At 37.8% G+C, this 20,841-nt stretch overlaps 2 protein-coding genes across 4 annotated transcripts in view; both read right to left on the reverse strand.

The window, feature by feature from the left end:
* Positions 1-1,147: 1,147 nt before the first annotated feature.
* Positions 1,148-3,578, reverse strand: CNTF (ciliary neurotrophic factor). The gene is made up of 2 exons (XM_017498920.2): positions 2,927-3,578; positions 1,148-1,754 (listed from the first exon to the last, which is right to left on the reverse strand). The coding sequence occupies exons 1-2, from the start codon at positions 3,038-3,040 to the stop codon at positions 1,266-1,268; spliced, it is 603 nt and encodes a 200-aa protein (XP_017354409.1). The 5' UTR covers positions 3,041-3,578; the 3' UTR covers positions 1,148-1,265.
* Positions 3,579-4,376: 798 nt separating this feature from the next.
* ZFP91 (ZFP91 zinc finger protein, atypical E3 ubiquitin ligase) overlaps positions 4,377-20,841 on the reverse strand; it is a 45,742-nt gene continuing 29,277 nt past the window's right edge. The window contains exons 3-11 of one of the 3 annotated variants that reach the window (XM_017498916.2): positions 15,771-15,980; positions 15,480-15,516; positions 14,754-14,855; positions 14,071-14,205; positions 13,475-13,525; positions 12,962-13,040; positions 11,451-11,565; positions 8,965-9,064; positions 4,377-8,620 (exon numbers count right to left, since the gene is read on the reverse strand). In XM_017498916.2, coding sequence (XP_017354405.1) covers positions 8,110-8,620; positions 8,965-9,064; positions 11,451-11,565; positions 12,962-13,040; positions 13,475-13,525; positions 14,071-14,205; positions 14,754-14,855; positions 15,480-15,516; positions 15,771-15,980 — 1,340 coding nt within the window. In that variant the 3' untranslated portion in view covers positions 4,377-8,109. Of the gene's footprint in view, positions 8,621-8,964; positions 9,065-11,450; positions 11,566-12,961; positions 13,041-13,474; positions 13,526-14,070; positions 14,206-14,753; positions 14,859-15,479; positions 15,517-15,770; positions 15,981-20,841 lie in introns of all 3 variants that reach the window. The other 2 variants (XM_017498915.2, XM_017498917.2) reach the window with 2 other exon arrangements.

Raw genomic sequence — 20,841 nt, forward strand, 5'->3', positions numbered from 1 at the left:
ACAACCTTTCACACTATGTGTGGTTCTTACAAGAAATTAAAAGCAAAGCCTGATTCTTTGTTGTGCAGCACAGAGGCTTTGCTGTATAGTTTCAGAGTCTCTGGCATCTCCAGTAGAAACAGTGCTGGCCTCACCCTCTCCTCATGACTAAGTCCAGAAAATTTGAGATGGAAATTCGGTGACTTGAGTAGGATTCCACTCAATGTCCATAAATGCCTGGGTTACACTGCCTGCTTACTAATTATAGTAAAAGTGAGGTAACCTGGCGTAAGCCGTGCCTAACCCAATATTCAAGAACACTAGTGGGCACTTTAAAACCAGGCTGTATTACGAAACAGCCCCAGCTTCCAAGGTTCAGAAGTTTGATGGGCCTAATCATTTTCCAAAGTGGAATCTTAAGATCTCCAGCTGCCCTCTTTGCTGCCAAGTATGAACAACAAATCCTGACTTTAACGCTAAAATTTACAACTGACTTCTGAGGACATGTAATGGCAGCTGTTTTCCAGCAATGGGAATAGATTACATGGATGCATCTTCCAACATCCTGTGACAAAGAGGTGCAGTGATTCATAATCAAGCCTCTAAAGTGAAAGGCACACAGGCTTTACAAGGAGAATGATCTGTGTTCAAACAGTGTGTCACTCGTTAGCTGGGTGAGCTTAACCAAATCTCTGTGAGCCTGTTTTCTCATCTTCCAAATGGGAGTACCACCACCTTGTTCACAAGGTTGCAAAAGCTGTACATAATAAAGACCCTTGGCATATTGCCTCAATATAGTAGATAAAAGTTAGCTATTATTTTTATTCTTTAAGCGTTTAAATTGGCTAAAGAGTCTGATTTTAAATTGAGTCTTCTCAGACGAGCCATCCAGGACTAGAATTAACATATGTATATTCCGTCTGTAACGCTGTTAAATGTCTGTAGAGGTTACTTAGTGTTAGAAAGGTTAGAACCCTGAAGTGGAAGGACGTTATCCCTGCTCCCACCCTCTTACACCTACAGCACGTACACACACCCGCCCCAGACTAACCTTGTATGCACATTTGTGCGTGTCTCCAACCCTACTTAATGAAAATGCCTGCAGTCCTTCAACAGGCTACAGGTGGTCAGGGAAAAATGAAAAAAAAAAAAAAAAAAAAAAAAAAAAAAAAAAAATGCCTGTAGTCTTAATCATTTTCAGAAATTTGAGATGGGAAAGTGAGGCCCCAGGGAACTATGTATATTCCATTAGAAAAGAAAGCAAGGAAGAGAGAAGGGACCAACTGCTACATTTTCTTCTCCTTAGCAATATAATGGCTCTCATGTGCTGGGATCCCAGTCTGATGAGAAGAAATGACACGAAGGTCATGGATAGACCTCACTGTCCACTGTGAAAGCTCCTGCAGCACCTTTAGGCCCCACAGCTTCTTCTCAAAGAGACCACCATCTCCAACACCAATAGGCATCCCATCAGCCTCACTGGGGGGAATCTTGTATTCCAGGAGTACCATTAACTCCTCTATCTGGTAAGCAAAGGCAGCAACTTGGAGAAGAAGGGTATGTATAGCTTGATGGAAGTCACTTTCAGTTGGGGTAAAATGCACCTGCTGGTCTTCTAAAAGCCTGGCCAACAAAACGTGGAAGGCACGATAAGCTTGAAGATTCTCTTGGAGTCGCTCTGCCTCGGTCAGCTCACTCCAATGATCAGTGCTTGCCATTGGCACCCCATCCACAGAGTCCAGGTTGATGTTCTTGTTCAGGCCCTGATGCTTCACCTGGCCGAGGATACAGGAAAACACCACATCTTCTGTAATCATCCCAATGTCCTTAAATCACCCCTAAATTTCATACAAAATCTCACTCACCTCTCTGGCCAAGGATCCAAGTTGTAAAGTAAATAATATGCCTACAGTAGGAACTCTAATTTGGGCTCCGTGACTGGGCTTTAGAAAGACCCAATACTCCCTGAAATTGAGTACCTATGCATTTTTCTTGGAAGAATGTTCAGATTTCACTAAGTTCTAATGGTTGAAAACTACTGATTTAGAAGAATATTTCCTTCTTACTTCAAACTCTCTTGGAAACTGGAATATTTTAATCATATTAAAGTATTTTTGAACATACTTGTAGACACCGGCCACAACTTAGAAGCCCTGGAATATAGCCATTGCAGAATTTATCTAACTTCCCTCTCTCCGTTCTCTCTCTCCCAAAGAGTTTGATTTCTGTCTGGTTAGGCTATACAAAGATGAATCAGTTCTCAGAGAGCCTAAATTCAGAACTCTCCACAGGGCCTGGAGTATTTCCACAGCAGATCTTAAGTGAAGACTGATGGGGATTTCCCTACTATTAGAAAACCAACCCGGAACTCCACAGTTAGCTCAAGAATTTAACACTTCCACAAGTCTCCAATGAATCTTCTAGATCTTTTTGATAGCTAACCATTCTCTTTAGACTCACTCTACTTTTAATGCAGAATACTAAAAGGTAGGTGGCTACACAGGAGAAATTGCTAGGATTTAGCGACTCCCCCAAGTTCATAGTACTCTTCCTCCCTATCCTATAAACCTTTCATTTGCATAGCTAAAAAATTCAGAACAATGGCTACGAAGAACCCAAACTCAAGAGGGCCCATGGCTAATCTATTCTAGTAGTATTCAGAATACATGCAAACAAATTTGAAATAGCCTCCAAGACATATAAGCCAATTCTATCTAGAACCCCATATATATTTTCTCATTCAAGTAATGCATCTCCTAAACAGCCTGGAAAATGAAAATAAGGTCACATGGGTTTCCTCAAGGAAGGGGCCCATGTCAAATAACTTCTATGAATGACTACATGATGAGAGCTTTCACAATTGGTAATGGAGCCGCCACATGATGGTAAGTTGCTGGATCAGAAAATAGGAAGGGAAAACAGACAAGAGCAAAAACAGGCAACTTACATAAGATTCCGTAAGAGCAGTCAGGTCTGAACGAATCTTCCTTGCTAGCCAGATAGAGCGGCTACAGAGGTCCCGACGGTGAGGGGTCAGTGGTGAATGCTCTGCAAAAGCCATCCCCTAACTCAACTGTCCCAGGAAACAAGTGAGCTGGGTTTACTTCCGTCTACACTGGTCCAAATAAGAAATGTGACTCTCACAGACTAAACCCACTAGGCATTCTCTATTAATGGGATTGTGCACCCCACCCCCACACGGGCCTGACTCAGAGGTGGTAGCAAATTCCTGGCTGTGGAATTTTTGTGCCTGTGGAATCAAAGGGCCCTTTTTAATCAGTCTTTTTTTCCCCCTGCAGCGTCTGCCTCCATGTCTCTCCTCCACTCAGTACTTAGCACACTTGTTTCTATGTCATTGTTTTGCTTTTGCACTTAGCAACAAGGTCACTATCATAATAATCCTCGTGGCACCCCTGCCTAATGTAATCTATCTCATACACACTTAGAATCAGTTAATTTTATCACCCTTCCTTATCCTCCCCATATCGTTTTTTTGTAGACTGGCAAAGGGTTCATTCAATAAAATTATTATTATTGATATAGCTGCCATTTATTAAGCATCTACCATGGGTCCAGACACTGTGCTAAATGCTTTAAAGCAATCCCATTTGATCTTCAGAGTAATTCTGAGGTAAATGCCATTTCTCCCATATAAGAAACTGAAACTTCAAGAAATAACATGCACAAAATCCAACAACGAGGTTTGAATTTAAACGGAAGCCTTTGATTCTACAGTTGTTTCTCCCACTGACTTTCCAACTTTATTTTCTGTATAGGTAGTTCACATTTCGTTCAAGAAACAAAGGTTGTGTGAAATAAGTCCTTTAAAAACACAGCATTTTTTCATGGCCATCCTTAAGTATTTTTTAAAGGTAATTTAATTTATACTTAAAAATCAAGCAAAGGAGCATCTCTAATTTCAACCATAGTGCCTTCCTGGTAGCTACATAGGAGGAAGGTACTGTTTAGGCCTGTTCTCTTCCAAAGGACAGGAAACACCCAACGCTAACTCGGTAACATTTCTAAAGCAGTCTAACTCAAGTGACAACGTGCTTTCCTTTTTTCTTCTCTACCCAGTCATATCACATCGTTCTTAAAATAAGAGAAGTGGGCTTTGAAATGACGATAAAAGAATTAAAAGGTATTTGGAGAGCTGTCAGTCTATACTGCATTTAAATTGGAGAATGACACTTATTGGGTAAGGGCTGAAAGTTTCATTCCTGAATGAATGAATTAGCTTTCATCATTTATATCACAGATATTGCCAATAAGCTGAAACATATGACATCTTAGAAGCAAATTTACAAAAGTAAACAATAAATGGGAGATGTGGGAGAGCGGCCTGGGCAGCAGTTACAGTAGGACTTCTAAGAAGGCAGAAGGATCATAGTTTTTTCAAAAAATCAGTACTTGATACATTCATTCAGTTTTGAGAAAAAGTACTGATATCAAATGCTATCAAGGTTTTGTCACTATCAGGATAAAATTAACCTCACAGAATCCTTAATGTTCCATCTACTAGGTTAGTATGACCACTTTTCCTAGAAGGCAGTTGTCAAAACAGCAAGATTCCCAAGTTTACTGAATGATAACAGAAATCATGTATGTCATTTCAGCATTTTACATCAAGAACTAAACATTAAAACATTAACCACCTGATTCTCAACAAAAGCAAACAATAGTATGCCCCACAGAACACCTGTTCTGAGAGCATTTGGTTTGCTTAGCAGCATCACATGTTTCACCCCTAGGATAACTGTAACTCAGTACAACCAAGGAAGACAAGTTGCTTCCATGAAGACCACTTTTATTTTTCTTCTTTACATATTTATTTTTAATATACCTTACCTAGATTAAGAGAAAACAAAGATTTGAAAAGCAAAGTATCCCTTTTATTATAATTTCTTTTTACATAACCTTTTCAACCTATATTCAGGTAACTACCTGTCTCTCCCATGAAAGGAGAAGGGTCCTGCACATTACAATAGGCAAAAAAGGCTTTTAGGAAATAAAATATTTTAAATTGATCCATTACATTTGTTCAATTTTCTTGAGTACATTGGAAAGTGGGAAAAACACAAAAGGAGAAAAAAATGGTATTTCAAACAACCAGACTATAATAACCTTAGATTGATAGTATACTCTTTATACTTTTTCCCCAAACAGGTACAAAGGAGGTTTAAGTGCTCTACATGGATGCTTTTCCATACCTTAATATTTTTATTTTACTCCCAGTACTCCCATGGCCATGGCCAGTGTTTGCTCAAACTCTCTGAAGCGTATCAAGGAGTCTCAATTATGCAAAAGAACCCTGGGCAACCACAAACAAGAGGGTAGACATCCCAAAAATATGAAATAGTTTTATCTCAACTACAGTTTCAGAATTTAGAACTGCCAATTCAAGATGGAAATATGCAGTGGGAAGAGTTATTAAAAAGGTAACAAAATTTGACTAAGAGTATGATATGTAGAACTTTAAGATTAAAAGAGCTCCCTGGAAGGACAATGAGGCATAAGGAGCAGAAAGGAAATCAGGAAAAGGGCTGAGATAGTTTAATTACACCAACTCTTTACTATGCAGCATCCCTTTATCAAAAGGAAAAATATAAAGTCCATAAAAAATATTTTAGTATTGCAAACTGCTGCAATAATTCATTGTATGCAAATGGCAGCTATGAAGAGGGCCCTTGTCCCCTAAAAGAAAAGGAAAAGTACAGCAAGTTTCTAATTAGTAGAACTAGTTGTTTTTTTTGTGGGGAGGGGAGAGTGGTATAGGAAAGAAGAATACATTTTTTCCCCATCTCAGAAAGATCTTAAAAAATGCAGTTTGCTTTTGTGTAGGTGGCTAAAATATCTGATGACTAACCACTGCAAATGAAACTTGAGACAAAGGATAAGTGCGACAAAGAAAAAAGCTAAGAGTGGACTATAAATGCTAGCTAGTCAAACAGTATAAAAAGGATTGGATATCAGGACAACGTTTTTGTAGACTCATCCAATCAATCTGGCATTTTCAAATCTACTCAATATACCAAAGTCAACTCCAAACCCTTATTGTTGGCAGGTAAGCATATTCTACATCCCTTCTATCTTTATTCCATTTTCTGTCTCCATATTGGAGAAATGGCAAATCTGCAACACTCTTAAAAGAAACAATAGTGCATTTGAGACTGTTGATTGTAGGTGTCTCACTCCCTACTTCCTGGCATCCCAACTGCCAACACTAGTGGGTGTAAAGTAAGCCTCTTTCAGAAATGACATTTTGTTAATCCTCTTTTTGGGGAAAAAAGTATTTTAAAAAAATTGATAAACCATGTTTGTGAAAAACAAGTTGTTCTTTCCCCCCCACCCCCCAGCAAAACCTCATTCTTTCCAACAGCCATCATGCATTTCTGACAATAAACAATGAACAGGGTAAGCCTTCAATTCCAGCTTCTGAGGCACACAGGATAGGAACTGCCCTTTACCTAAAAATGAGCCAAAACAGGAAGTTGGGCTTCTAGGGATATGACTTTGTACAAAAACACTAGCTTTTCTCTCCAGTGAACAGCAATAAGCAATCCATGCCCCAACAAAATCTCTATTCCAAGGAAATTATGATTCCCACAATTTTAGGTGAAAGCCAAACCAGTTATTATACAGAAGTATTAACTTTGGCTATTAAAATTTTTCCTCTTCTGAAGTGTTACTGAAGAGGAAACAGAACAGTTTTCTTTGACTTAAAACTTTAGGACTCACAGGCTTTATTCCTTCACTAACAGCAGTGTCCTTCACTAATAGGGAGCTGGAATTAACTGATGATAAAAGCAAAGCAAAAAAACAAAAAGCAAGGAGCCAGAGTTGGGCCAATGAGGGAAATATAAGGAAATGAATGGTAGGGATAACAAAAGAAACAAATTCACAAGAATCTTCTATCTGTAATTTAGATTCTGAACAACCCTCCGCATCCTGTAGAAATTCCTAAGTCTCAACGCTCTAAATATCTCAAAGAGCATGCTAGTTACCATAAACCTAACATTCTTCCCTAAAAAGGCTTCCAAAAAAGCACTAGGCTATTGTAGTGATTCTGTTAGTGCTGAGGACCAGCTTTCTTTAAAGGCCACTGGAGAGCTATGATTTCAGAGGCTGGCTGTGCTTCTTCAACCCTATGTCTTACCTTCAAAGTACCTGTTATGGAAGGGATCCCATGTCAAAATAATCTAATCTCTCTCTCTCCCAGCCCCACAAAATATAGCAACAAAGACTCAAAAAAAAAAAAAAAAAAATCAGACTTTCTGTTAATAAATAAGGAATCTCAGGTTCCACAACACAAAAACACACATGTTCAAAGTGCAAATTTCCGCCATTAGCCTGGGACTTTTCTCATCGTTTCACTGATACAGAGCCCTGTCTTACAGTCAAAGAGACTGTGTAGAGGGCAGCCCCCTCCCTATTGGGAGCCTGCTTCCAGCAAGTGAGCACCATTGAGGGCCATATGGAGGGTTGGGAGGGGGGACTGAGATGCTGGGATCAAAGAGGAGAGAGGTGGTCCCCATATATCCTTCCTTTCTGAAACCCAGTGGGGGAAAAGGAAGAGGGGATGAAAGATGTGTGCTGTTTTAACAGCTCACCCTGCTAAGGGGCCCTAAAGTGCCAAGTCAAGCTGCCAGCCTCTGGAGATTAGAATTCTATGGTATTTGAAAATGTGTGCCACAATGGGAAGGAGCCAGAACCACAGGGCAGCAGTAGAGAAGGAGAAAGGATTTAGAAGACAGTAATACACTATTAAAAGCTGATCCAGAGCACATCAGAGTTATAGGTTGGAAAGGGGATCTGCCAAAGAGCAGGGAGTCTGCTGATGGCTGGAACTGAGTATGAGAATAACCCTCACTTTAAGAGCTGCTGCTGCTTCTTTTTTGTCTACCTTTCTGGTAAAGACAACATCAATTTTATAAGGGGGGCAATAGAGGGAGAACAGGGAATGGGGGTTGGAGGGTGTATGTATGTGTGTGCTGTGATCCACAATGGAAAGAGCAGGCCCTTCGGTTATTTTACTAGATTTTAAATGCTTTAGATTTTTTTTTTTTTTTGTCCTTTTTAACTTTTAAATACAAAGTCTGAGCTGTTCCATGCCCAAAGTCTTCCTTTCCACTAAGGTCCGGTAGAGTCTGAATCTTCAATCAGAACCTCTGTGGTAGCACCGAGTATGTCTGAGTTCATGACCAGCCCTTCAGTGCCCCCACTGCTGCCACTTCCCACAAAGATCTTCCCATCAGCCATCAGGCTCACCCGTTCTGTCCCACTGCAGTATGACTTTGACATCCCTTCAGCTTCTAGCAGTAGGCACTCTCCAGAGGTTGAGTTTCCCAAGGGCTCAGGAAGAAGAGGAAGACCCTGACCATCTGAAGCCTGCGTCAGGGACTCTGGGTTAGTGCCCAAGATATCTGTGCTGGTGATAAGGGCGCCTGCATTGGCAGCCAGAGCTTCTGCAATCAGCACCTCAGGGTGGCTTTTTGCTTTGTGTGCCACTACGCTGTCCTTCTTCTCAAATTTTTTGCCACAGATATTGCAAGAAAACTGGTAGAAGGAGTCTGCATCATGCTTCTTCATGTGCCAATTAAGAGATGCCTTTTGTCGACAAGTAAATCCACAGATCTCACATCTAAGGAGAGTAGAAAAAGAAATGGCTGATCCAACAGAGAAATAAAGAGTGCTCTTACTCAGGGTTAGAATTCAGAGCTCATATATAAATACAATTATCAGTAACATACTTCTTTTGAAGGATTTGGAAATGTTACTAAATGGAAAACTCATCTGATTTTCTTCTGTTTGCTTGAAAAATAGAGGAAAACTAAGAAAAGGGCCACTAATGCCTCCAATCAACATCCGCTCATTTATTTGATGAAAGTAAACAGCAGAAGCAACTAAAACATTTGCAAAGTGGCAAACCTTTAAGTAGGACACATATCCTTCTCACCCAGATGTTCACCAGTAAATAGTACTCACTGTAATGGCTTCTCGCCAGTGTGAATCATCCGGTGCACTGCGAGATTGTGGGAACTCTTGAAGGCCCGAGCACAATATTCACAGATATAATCCCTTTGATCTATGAAGAAAAATTCTATTGTTAGTGTTCTTTTTAGACACCCTGTAAGTATTTTCCCTACATTACAATAAATAAGTAGATGATGGGGCAGGTAATTTAGAGTAAAAACAATGCTGCTTTCAATGTACAAACACTTTGGGTAAACAAAATTTAAAAAAGAAAAATATTGCTTTAAAAAAAAAAATCCAAACATTCAGCAGCGTAAGAACCTGTTTAAAAAAAAAAAAAAAAACTAGATAAAAATTGAAAACTAGAATCCTAATCTCAATTTTACCACTAATCCAGGTCTTGGACAAAGTGTTTAGCAAGTAAACAACTATATTTTCCATATATTTTATTCCTTAAAACAATTTTTTTTTCACAGACCATGAAAGCTGAATGCTTACACAGAAAGAATCTGGCATTCAAACAAAACAAAAACAAAAAAAACAAGAAGTTGGCACTATACATGTATAGAAACTGATCCAGAGGTAATCATACTCTTGTTTCCAGTTTAAAAAATGTTACCCAAGATAAACAAACTTTACTCAAAAGACTGGAGATGCTGCTATCAAATAAATGTAAATAGTACCTGTACTTCTTTACCTTACTCTCCTACCCATCTTCTGCACCATTCAACTACCTCCCTTTGTCACTCACAACACCCTCCACCCCATTATACAGGATTTTTGATGAACGTGGTAACGTGGTGTGGAATCTATGGGCAAAGGAGCATTGTACTTACTCATTTCTTTGCCACTTGTTTGGGAAGCCTATGGACAAAGAGGTGCTCAATATATATATTTGCTAAATTAATGACACTACATTTTCTACTCCTTTTGCTTCAGATTACTAGAATTCATCAGAATGAAAACATGAATCTAAGTTACAGGGTGAACAGTATCCAATTTAATCCTATACTCCTTTCCAAACAGCTTAGAGATCACCTGGATAGCTTAAGCTTATTACATGTATATACTGATTCAGCAGGTATGAAGCAGGGCTTGAGATTCTGTATCTCTAATAAGAACCCAACTGATGTCAATGCTGGTTGGTCTGTGTTCCATACTTTATATAGTGAGGTCTAAAAATGCACAGTTCTAACTTAAGAAACTCTTAGCATCTCCCAGGTCACGTCCACACTTCCAGTTCCACAGCAGGACAAACCTGCGTGGGGCATCTATTTGCTAAATAAATTATATTTGCAAAAAAAGTCTGTACATACTAATTTGCAGAAGGAAAACTAACATCGTAAAACTGTAGTAACCAAATATAAATATTTGAAATAGACTGAATTTATAGAAGTTTTTCATAGGCTTGTAATATTTAATTAAAACAACCTAAAGTAGTTGTCAGAAATGACTTTTCTATGGCATAAAACAGTATTAACAGGGAGCAGAAGGAACAGAGAAATTGCAGTACCTATCAAGAAACAGAAATAACTGTTTCTTGTGGAAATAACTCTGAAGAAACATGGTATAAGAAAACCAGACTTTGGAGTGATTCAGATTCAAGTTCAATCCTGGTATTGTGAAAAAAGTCTACCATTTGCCAGAGTCTGTGCAGTCAATAGTACTATATATGTTATCTCATTTCATCCTTACAATAACTGATACTGATGTCCTTAATACACAGAGAAGGAAAAATGAAAAGTTGAGAAGTAACTTGCCTACAGTAAATGAAGGAGATAATACATTTATCAGTATAACCTTGGGCAGAAGATGTATTTCTACACCTAGATCTACTCTCCAAGATTGTTGAGGAGGTATTATGTAATTATAAAGTGTCTGGCACATACTCAGTGGTATGTACCCAATTTGTTCCTATTAGGTATACTGCACTGAGATGGTCAGTGGTTACAAATAAACTGAATTTTGAGTCTTTTCTATAATACATATTGCATACACTCAGCATCTCTTTTTGACAGTTCCTATGGGGGCCTACATGCAAATTCAATAGCTAGCCTTTACAGTTTCGATAGCAGCAGAAAATTATGCTTCTGCTAAAAACTGGCTATGTGACCATGGACAGGTTACTTAATCCTGCGAAGCTTCTGGTTTCTTAGCTGTAAAATAAGACCAATATAAACCAATTTAGTGGTGTTGAACAGACTGATTAGCAATAATATATATAAAGTATTTAGTCCAGAGTAGACACAGAATAAATGCTCAATAAAAGATCATTATTCTGGTCATAGAAGTTCAAAAAGTCAAAGAATAAAAATTCGAAAGTCCTAGTATGTCCATCCCTTGTAAAATTTGTCTTACTACATTTTATTTTCATAACTTTCTCTCACATTTGACTACAGAGTCTTTTAAGATTTATGTTAGAAAAACATTATCATTACCAACATGCAAAACTAAAGTACAGTGCAATTACCTACTTGATAAAAACATTTTAAAAGTACCTGTATGATGTTTGGCATGTCGCAGAAGTTGCTTCTGGAGCCTGAAGAGCCGTCCACAGGAGGGATGGGGACATACGTATTTCTTCTTCAGCAAATGCTGGTATTTAATGTGGTGCTAAAACATAGAAAGTTAAAGGGGCAAAAAAAAAAAAAATATTAAGGCTTTTTGAAAGTACTTGTCTTTGCTAAGTCAAAAATACTGAAGGAAAACCAAGTACTTAGATTTCACACATGGATAGTGTGGGAATATAATAAAATGACTAAGAACATAGGCCATGGACATATACAGACCTGGTTTCCAAGCTGGGTCTGTCATTCACTAGCCTTTGTGATGTTAGGAGATAAATATTTCAAGCTCCAGTTCTCATGTGTAAAATACAGATAACAGTAACTATCTCATAGTGTTGTTATGGTGATAAGAGATCATATATTGTACTGTGCTTTAGAGCATCAAACACACAGCAAAGGAGGAGCAGCTATTGTTGTAACTAAACCACAATCCATAAGTAAGGCCCTAGTGTCATGTTTTATTTGCTGCTGAAGATCAAACAGATATTTCCTAAGCATGATTTCACTTTCATGTTTCCTGTCGGACCTAAATATAAGCTGTACCTTTAACTCAATAATAATAGTAATAATCTACTCAAGAAGAATAAAAACAAAACTTGAACTGAAACTCTTTTATTCATTCTGCATAGAATCCAAGAAATCACAGGTTTGAGTTCTAATTTTACTTTTTTTCTAAATCACTTTAAAATGAAATCTGTTACTCTTGTCTTGGCATGCTGTTACAATCATCTCGTATCAGAATTATTTACATTACATTGAGAATTTTTGTAATTTGCAAGACTCTAAGAAAAGTCCTCTATTTGGGCTCAGATTCTTAGTCACTTTTTTTAAACAGAAGGTGTTATGAGTTTCAATGTGTTCACCACAGTTCATGTGCTGGAAACATAATCCTCAGTGTGACAGTGTTAGAAGGTAGGACCTATAGGTCATAAGGGCTCTACCCTTATAAATGGATTTATATTATCGCTGGAGTGGATGTTACAAAAGCAAGTTCAGCCCATTCTTGCCCTTCCACCATGGGCTGACGGTTAAAAGGCCCTTGTGAGATGTGGGCACCATGCTCTGGGACTTTCCAGTATCCAGAATCACAGGCTTAATGTATGCTCTTCGTAAATTATCCAGTCTCCGGTACTCTATTATAGCAGCACAAATGGACTAACAGTGATTAACCCATTTATGCTGGAGGTTGCAAATGATTTTTCTGGAAAATCAGACCTTGGTGATGCTCTTGAGCAGTAGTATATAAATAACTTGCACAAGGTTAGTGTTCTAATAACAGAACACTAGGCATAAATGGGTTAACATCATTTTACATTTAAAAAGACTTTTCTTGACATTTCATGTCAATGATAAAGCCTACACAAGCCAACAAATTAAAGTCTCGTGATGTGAGAACACGTAATGGGATATTACCTGAAAGGCTCTTATATAACTTCACTAACCTGCAAATAGCGAGGGTGAGCAAGGACAGTTCCACATCCTTCCATCTCACAACGGACATACTGGATTGGAGGCTTTTTTCTATTATCAAAATGCAGAAGAAAAGTTAGCAAAAGAAAAGTGGCATTCTGCACAGTGGCCTTTGACTCAAACTGCTATAGGGAATAGTATATATAATTTTATAGTAGGAAGCATTAAAATCTCTGAACTAGTACACAGATTGCATAGAATTTGTCTTAGAAGTAACCAATAATTACCAAATATTTGATAGAATTAAAAAGTAACAAAAATAAACTAATAACCACACCCAAAAGGTAAAGTATTAAGATTTTTAGAAATTTCAAGATCTTAAAAAGAAAATAAGAACATAATACTTGTACATCAAGGACATTAGTGAAGTTTTGGTGAAAGTTTTAAATAGTCATTCCTGAAGGATTATCATGAAGTCTAAATGTATGAGTAAAGTGCCTGGTACTGGAAGAAGGTGCAAAACAGTAGGGGTAAAAATTCCTCACCTCCTTTTGGGTAAACGTGGACTTTTGTCATCTTTTCGTCTTCTTCCTCTCCTATAATTGAAGACAGAGTAATAGTAGACATATCCTGAATCAAAACTTACAGAGTGAAGGCGGCTGAATACACACACACACACACACACACACACACACACGACCAAAGAACAAGTGGCAAAGGATAACCAAGAATACATAAAGTCAAAGACATCATCTGGCAAATCAAACAAGATTTTACTCTTAATTTCACTTTCAAATCAGTCTGCATCATAGATTAAATATATGTCTTCCATAAACTATGCAATACTATGAAAGACTTAGATAAATCTCAATGTATTATTATAGAGTTGTTAACATGTATTATCTAAAAACTCTAAGAATATAAAATACATTCTCCTTGCAACAGAACTAAAAAACCTAAACATTTTTTACTAAGAGTCTCCAGTGAAACTGTCAGCTGCTTGAGGCCAAATTTTTTTTAAGTTAAAAAAATACATATTTTGAAGCATGCATGTCAATGTCCTTCCTCACACTCCCACCCTTTTTTCCACTTGTGGTTTCAAAATCTGTTAGATTTCCATTTTTAATAACTGCCTACTCACTTCCTCGGAGGTTCCTCATCCTCTCTAATTTCATTCTCCTCTTCTTTCACCTCCACTTCTACTTCCACTTTAATTTCCTTCTTCTCCTTCTCTTCTTTCACCTTCCCTGATTTTCTCCGTGGCTTTGGGGTTTCCCTGAAAACAGAAATGCATTTCAACACTAAACAAAAGATCCTTTCAAGGAAGACTATGACAACAAATTAAAGCTTAGAGTTATCATTTATTTCCTATAAAACTACAATCCTCAGTTCATGAAACGTGATTTCTTACCAATCATTCCTCACATGCATAGTAATAATCTAAATATATGCATATGATGCTCATGGAATGAACCCTCCCCGGACTAAAGATGCCTGTAAATCAAATCTCACTATAATTGTAAAGAGAAACGAGACAGTAAGTTAAAAAATTCTAAGTATTCAGGCAATTAATGATATCTGTTGAGATAAAAGATGTAGACTCATAAAAACTTGGATATAATCAAAATAAAGTTCTACAAATGGGAGAGAGGATTATACTGGGATATGATAAGATGTTAGACTTACAAAACAAGTGCATAATTAATTACGCATTTAAAATTAATTCTATACCCATTAGTTTGGCAACAGAAAAAATAAAAGCATTCAACAGTGCTTTCCTACTTCTATTTCACTGACGTGTCTGGAGTAAAATCTGAGACATGCCTTTCTAAGTGGGGTTTGTAGGTCTCATCTCTTGGATCATCTTTGAATGGTATCTCCTCTTCACTGATTAACATCTCTTCCTCCTCTTCCTCTTCCTCTTCACTACTAAAAATAAGTAAATAGAAATGAGACATTCTGGTTTTAAGAATCATATCTGAGGGGATTTTATTTGGTAATTAAGGGTAGCCAAAAACTGAAAGTCATCCAGCATTTTCATCCTAATGACCTAACTGGACTGAAATCTAGCTGCTTTATCACAAAAAATAATAACTGAAACTAAAAATATATAAATCCTAGATATGCTATCACTTTATTAAATAAAGATAGGATGATAACAGCTCAATGGCATTAAAAGTTAAAAAACAACTGACTTTGCAGTATTGTCTGGTGATCTGCTATATTGAAAGACCTATCAACAGATAAATCACAACTTAAGACAGAAGATTCTAATAAAATCTCAAAACCTTGGCCAGAACACCCGTTATTTCACATTAGTGCCTACCATGGAATAAGCCCAAACCTCAAGACATGATTTCTAAGCTGTATAACTAGATTACATGGTTTAAGTTCTAACCAAGATCAACATAGAATCTAAATACAGTATCAAAAATGCAAGTTATTTTCTCTTACAGCTCAAAGTCATTTAAACCGGAAGCAACTTCTGAATCATTTACTATGACTATGCTGTGTCCCCAAAGGTCTAAAAATGAAATTAATTTTTTTTACCTAATGCCACCTGGAGACTGATGCTCTTCTCCAACATCTAGAAAAATAAAGCCAAAACAAAATTTTATTTACGTAGATATGAGATATTTTCTCTCTGCAGTCAAGAAATGCAAATCAAATTATGGCATGGGGTAATTACACAAAAGTAGAATATCTGCAAATTGTTCAAAGAAATACTACCTACACCATCATACCTGTCCCTGACAGTTAAGCTGTTAAGACAAATGTTCAACACTACATTTAAAAAACAGCAACTATTTAGTAAACAGCCATATTCTAGTTGTGCTATACCATAATCAAGTTGGTCTGTATTTGGTTCTGACTTGCAGATGAGCTGCAATGAACCGGTCTTGGACCGAGAGCTTCGAGTGTTCTCTGTATCACGATGGCGAGAAACACATGTCCTACTACTACGCCAGCCCCGGCTAGGTCTAGATGCAGCAATGGAAACTTCCTGAGGGATAGCAGAATCTTCTTCTTCCTCTTTTTCTTCCTTGGGATCTAAATAAAAAGACATACCATTCTCTTTAAGTTTACAGTTAACCAATAACCATCCCCGTATATCTAATTGTAGATACAGTTAATTAGGGATAAATTAAATATTTTAAAAGGAAAAAAACTAAGAGTTTTACTGAAATAATAGAAAAAATGAGAGAAAAATTAGATAAAACTTACCTTTAATATCATCATGCTAAAGAAATTACTTCACGTTGCAAAGTAGTAGTTTTATGCTGCCTTATCTTCTAAAAATGCAATGCTAACTATGCAAAATACACTTAAGTAACTGGGTTCATGGAATTCTAGCTTTTAGATTTAAGTTAAAAAAACAAAAAAAACAAAAAAAAACAAAACTAAATTAATTGGTCCCAAAAAGATGACCAGAACTAAAGAGGCACCAATAAGAAAGAACCATAGATCTAGATGTTATTTACAACCAAACAAGTCCATAACAAATTACTAAGGAGGAATTCCTAAACAGGAATGCTTTTCATCCTAATTGAGAGTTTTTCTTAGAACCGCACCATAAATTTGAACTAATCTATACAGCAACTGCATGGTGAGGTCCAGCTCCATTGCTATTCTGTTTTAGTTGTTCTATAAGACACTGTGTACAGGAGGACACACAAAATCTGCTATTGTTATCCTATATTTTGTCATGTTTTAAGAGTGAATGAAGTATGGTAGGTCATCCTCTCTTGAGCAGTTTAAGTAATAAAAAGTTAACATCAGAAACTGGCTTTCATACCTGAAATAATTACTGAGACCTATATAAAGGTAGTACATTAGAAGTGAGCCCATTTCAACAATAGAAGATTCTTTAATAAACATAAAATGGGAAAAGCCCAATAATAAAACAAAATTTCTGGTCATAAGATACATATAAAAACCATTTTCCACGTGGTAAAATCAACCATAAACAAAGTCTAACAACCCAATAGAAAAATAGGAACAAACAGAACGGGCACACAGTGGCTCATGCCTGTAATCCCAGCACCTTGGGAAGCTAAGGTGGGTAGATCACAAGGTCAGGAGTTTGAGACCAGCGTGGCCAATGTGGTGAAACCCTGTCTCTACTAAAAATACAAAAATTAGCTGGGTGTGATGGTGTGTACCTGTAATCCCAGCTACTGCTGAGGCTGAGGGAAGAGAATCGCTTGAACCAGGGAGGCAGAGGTTGCAGTGAGCCAAGATTGTGCCACTGCACTCCAGCCTGTGCGACAGGCAAGACTCTGTCTCCAAAAANCCGTCTCAAAAAAAAAAAAAAAAAAAAAAAGAGTTAGTTGGAAGTTCCCAAGGCTCCTGTCATCAGGCCCTAACAGTTGATTGCACCTGCTTTGTGCTTGCTGCACGGCTTGTTGGACAACAAAATACCCAAGAATAAGGACATTGCGCAGTTGTAATAGTCAACTACAATCTTCTTTTTCTTTCTTTCTTTTTTTTTTTAAAGACGGGGTTTCACCATAATGGTCAGGCTCGTCTTGAACTCCTGGCCTCAGGTGATCTGCCCGCCTTGGCCTCCAAACTGCTTGGATTACAGGTGTGAGCCACCACGCCCGGCTACAATCTTCTTTTTCTTTTTTTTTTTTGAAACGGATTCTCACTCTATCGCCCATGCTGGAGTGCAGTGGCCGATCTCGGCTCACTGCAACCTCTGCCTCTGGGGTTCAAGCAATTCTCCTGCCTCAGCCTCCTGAGTAGCTGGGACTACAGGTGCGTGGGCCACCACGCCCAGCTAATTTTAGTGGAGACTGAGTTTCACCATGTTGGCCAGAAATGTCTTGATCTCTTGGCCTCGTGATCTGCCTGCCTCGATCTCCCAAAGCGCTGGGATTAAAGGCATGAGCCACTGCGCCCGGCCTGTCAATGATTTTCAAAGCACTCATTATCAGTAAAGTGGTACAGAAATACATAAAGTTAATATTGGACTCTCGTCTCCAATATTAACTTTTTTCCTGTTTCTCTCTTTGCTGCTGGATTTACATTCCTCCTTCAAACTCTTTCACTTTGTGTTTCTTTTCTTTTCCTGTTTTGTATCTTTGTGTTACTCTTGTTCATCCCTTTCTCAAATTTCCCCTCTGATTCTCCCTTCGATTTATCACAATATACTATTAAAGCATGTTTTTCCTGGGTAAAGAGGCATGTGCTTGTGGTCCCAGCTACTTGGGAGGCTGAGGTGTACGGATCACTTGAGCCCAGGAGGTCAAGGCTGCAGTAAGGCATGATTGCACCATCGCACTAGAGCCTGGGGGACAGAGCAAGACTCTGACTCCAAAAAAAAAAAAAAAAAAGAAAACAGAAATAGGGACAAACAACAAAAGGTCAATCCACTCAGAACGAGAGAGACTCAAATGAAAACAATAGCATGACACCATTTTTCATCTATCATATTGGGGATCATCAAAATGTTTGACAACATACTATATTGGCAAGACTGTGGGAAAACAGGTACTCTAATACACAGATAAGGTATTAGAAAACCTCCATGAAGAACAATTGGACAACACACATCAAAATTATAAATATATATACCTTTCCAAATGAAGTTCAACTACTAGAAATTTATCCTACAAAATTGAAATTATATTTATAAAGGACTAATATATAGCAGTGTTTTTAAGTAGTAGAAGAGTAGAAAACTAAACTTTCAAAGGGGGATTGGTTTCATCAATTATTTATTTGTATATATATGTAAGATACATATCTCTCTTACATACTATAATAACACTTCTGGGAAGATATACAAGAAATTTAAGTACTTCTAGGGAAGAAATTCATAAGTACTTCTAGGGAAGGTCCAAAAATATGTGTAGTAATTTCACCTCAAGTATATACCCTAGAAATACAAACTGGCACATGGAGGTTAACTATTCATAAGCGAAGAACAGAAACAACGTAACCCTCTGTCAAAAGTAAAGTGCTTAAATAAACCATGATATCTTACTATGGTGGAATACTATATAGACGTATCTGTTAAAAATGATAGGGAATTATCAGCAAAGATATTGTTAAATGTATAAAAGACACAAAACTATATATAGTATGGCAACATTCTTGCTTAACATTAAAAAACTGGAGCAATGTGGTGACTGTAGGATATTTTAGCTTTACACTGTTTTGAAAGTTGCATGAGAATATACTGAAGTATGAAATTACTTTGAAACAGAGATAAATAGCAGTAAGACCAGTTCTAAACCGTCATAATTATTCAATCAGTTGTGCATTTTCTTGCAGCTGTCTTTTCAATTCATTATTGCATCACCCTCCTATCTGAGCTATTTTAATAGAAAAATAAAGAAGCTTATTCAAAATCACAAGGTTAGATAAGGACATCTAGATTTAGAAATTAGGTTTTAAGATTAATAATCAAGGACTTTTACATGTAGGTCATGACTACTTTTAAAAAAATTTCTTGAAAGAGAACAATTCAATACCACCTGTGAAGTATCACAACATTTAATAATAGAAACATCATTTTTTTCCTTAACCCAAATGTACTGAGTTGGACTCTGAACCCATTCCATAACCTCCTGTCCTCAACAAAGCTCTTTTCTTCTTCATGATGAAAGGATGGTATACCCACAACTTCTCATACTATGGATTTTACTCATTGGATAAATAATGCCAATTTGATTAAAAAAAAAAAAAAAAAAGCATAATAGCCTATCTTACAGAATACCACCACTCCCAGCACCTAAAACTCTAAAAAACACACAAACCGTCAGAGAATGAGAGCAAAAATGTCCCTCCACAGAAATAAATACACACCATGAACAAAAACTGTCAGAGTCAACTTTGTGGAAACTCTGGACAATAAAGGTTATAAAAGCCAAGTGAGGGCACAGTGGCTCACGCCTATAATCCCAGCACTTTGAGAGGCCAAGGTGGGCGGATCATGAGGTCAAGAGATCGAGACCATCCTGGCCAACATGGTGAAGCTCTGTCTCTACGAAAAATACAAAAATCAGCCGGGTGTGGTGGCATGTGCCTATGGTCCCAGCTACTTGGGAGGCTAAGGCGGAAGAATCGCTTGAACCCAGGAGGCAGAGGTTGCAGTGAGCCAAGACTGTACCACTGTGCTCCAGCCTGGTGACAGAGGCAAGACTCCGTCTCAAAAACAAAACAAAACAAAACAAAACAAAATTTGAGTGCTTTACGCACAAATCAGGGAAGAAAAAAAAAATCCAAGTGAGCAATGAATCAGGAAAAAGGTGAGCTAAGACATTTAAGGAAATCTCTGTCATATCGTTTGCTGAATATAAGCTGAAGGACCAGAGCCTTTAGAGACCACACAGACAGAAGTAGGAGCTAAACACTGGGTACTCATGGAAATAAAGATGGCAACAACAGAAAATGGTGATTACAGGCTGAGGGGTTGAAAAACTATTGGGTACTATGCTCAGTACCTGCGTGATGGAATCATTTGTACCCTAAATCTTATATCCTACAATATGCCCCAGTAACATACCTGCACATTTACCTCCTGAATCTAAAATAAAAGTTAAAAAAAAATGTTTAATGAGCTAAAGAAAATCAGAGCTAAAGAAATCACTGACAGGGTACTAAAGGAAATCAGAAGAAATGTGTCTCACAAATACAGAATATCAAGAGGCAGGGTACAGCGTCTCATGCCTGTAATCCCAGCACTTTTGGAGGCTGAGGCGGGCAGATCACCTGAAGGCAGGGGTTCAAGACCAGCCTGGCCAACATGGTGAAACCTCGTCTCTACTAAAAACACAAAAATTAGCTGGCTGTGGTGGCATGTGCCTGTAATCCCAGCTACTTGGAAGGCTGTGGCAGAAGAATCGCTTGAACCCAGGGGGCAGAGGTTGCAGGAGCTGAGATTACACCACTGCACTCCAGC

The sequence above is a fragment of the Cebus imitator genome, unplaced genomic scaffold, assembly GCF_001604975.1.
Source record: "Cebus imitator isolate Cc_AM_T3 unplaced genomic scaffold, Cebus_imitator-1.0 Scaffold253, whole genome shotgun sequence".
Classification (NCBI taxonomy): Eukaryota; Metazoa; Chordata; class Mammalia; order Primates; family Cebidae; genus Cebus; species Cebus imitator.

Bases quoted from the DNA above. Each gene is read 5' to 3' on its own strand.
- CNTF (XM_017498920.2), bottom strand. From the start codon at position 3,040: ATGGCTTTTGCAGAGCATTCACCACTGACCCCTCACCGTCGGGACCTC. The intron at 1,755-2,926 runs GTAAGTTGCCTG...ATCCTCGGCCAG, and splicing joins CTGCTCTTACGGAATCTTAT to GTGAAGCATCAGGGCCTGAA.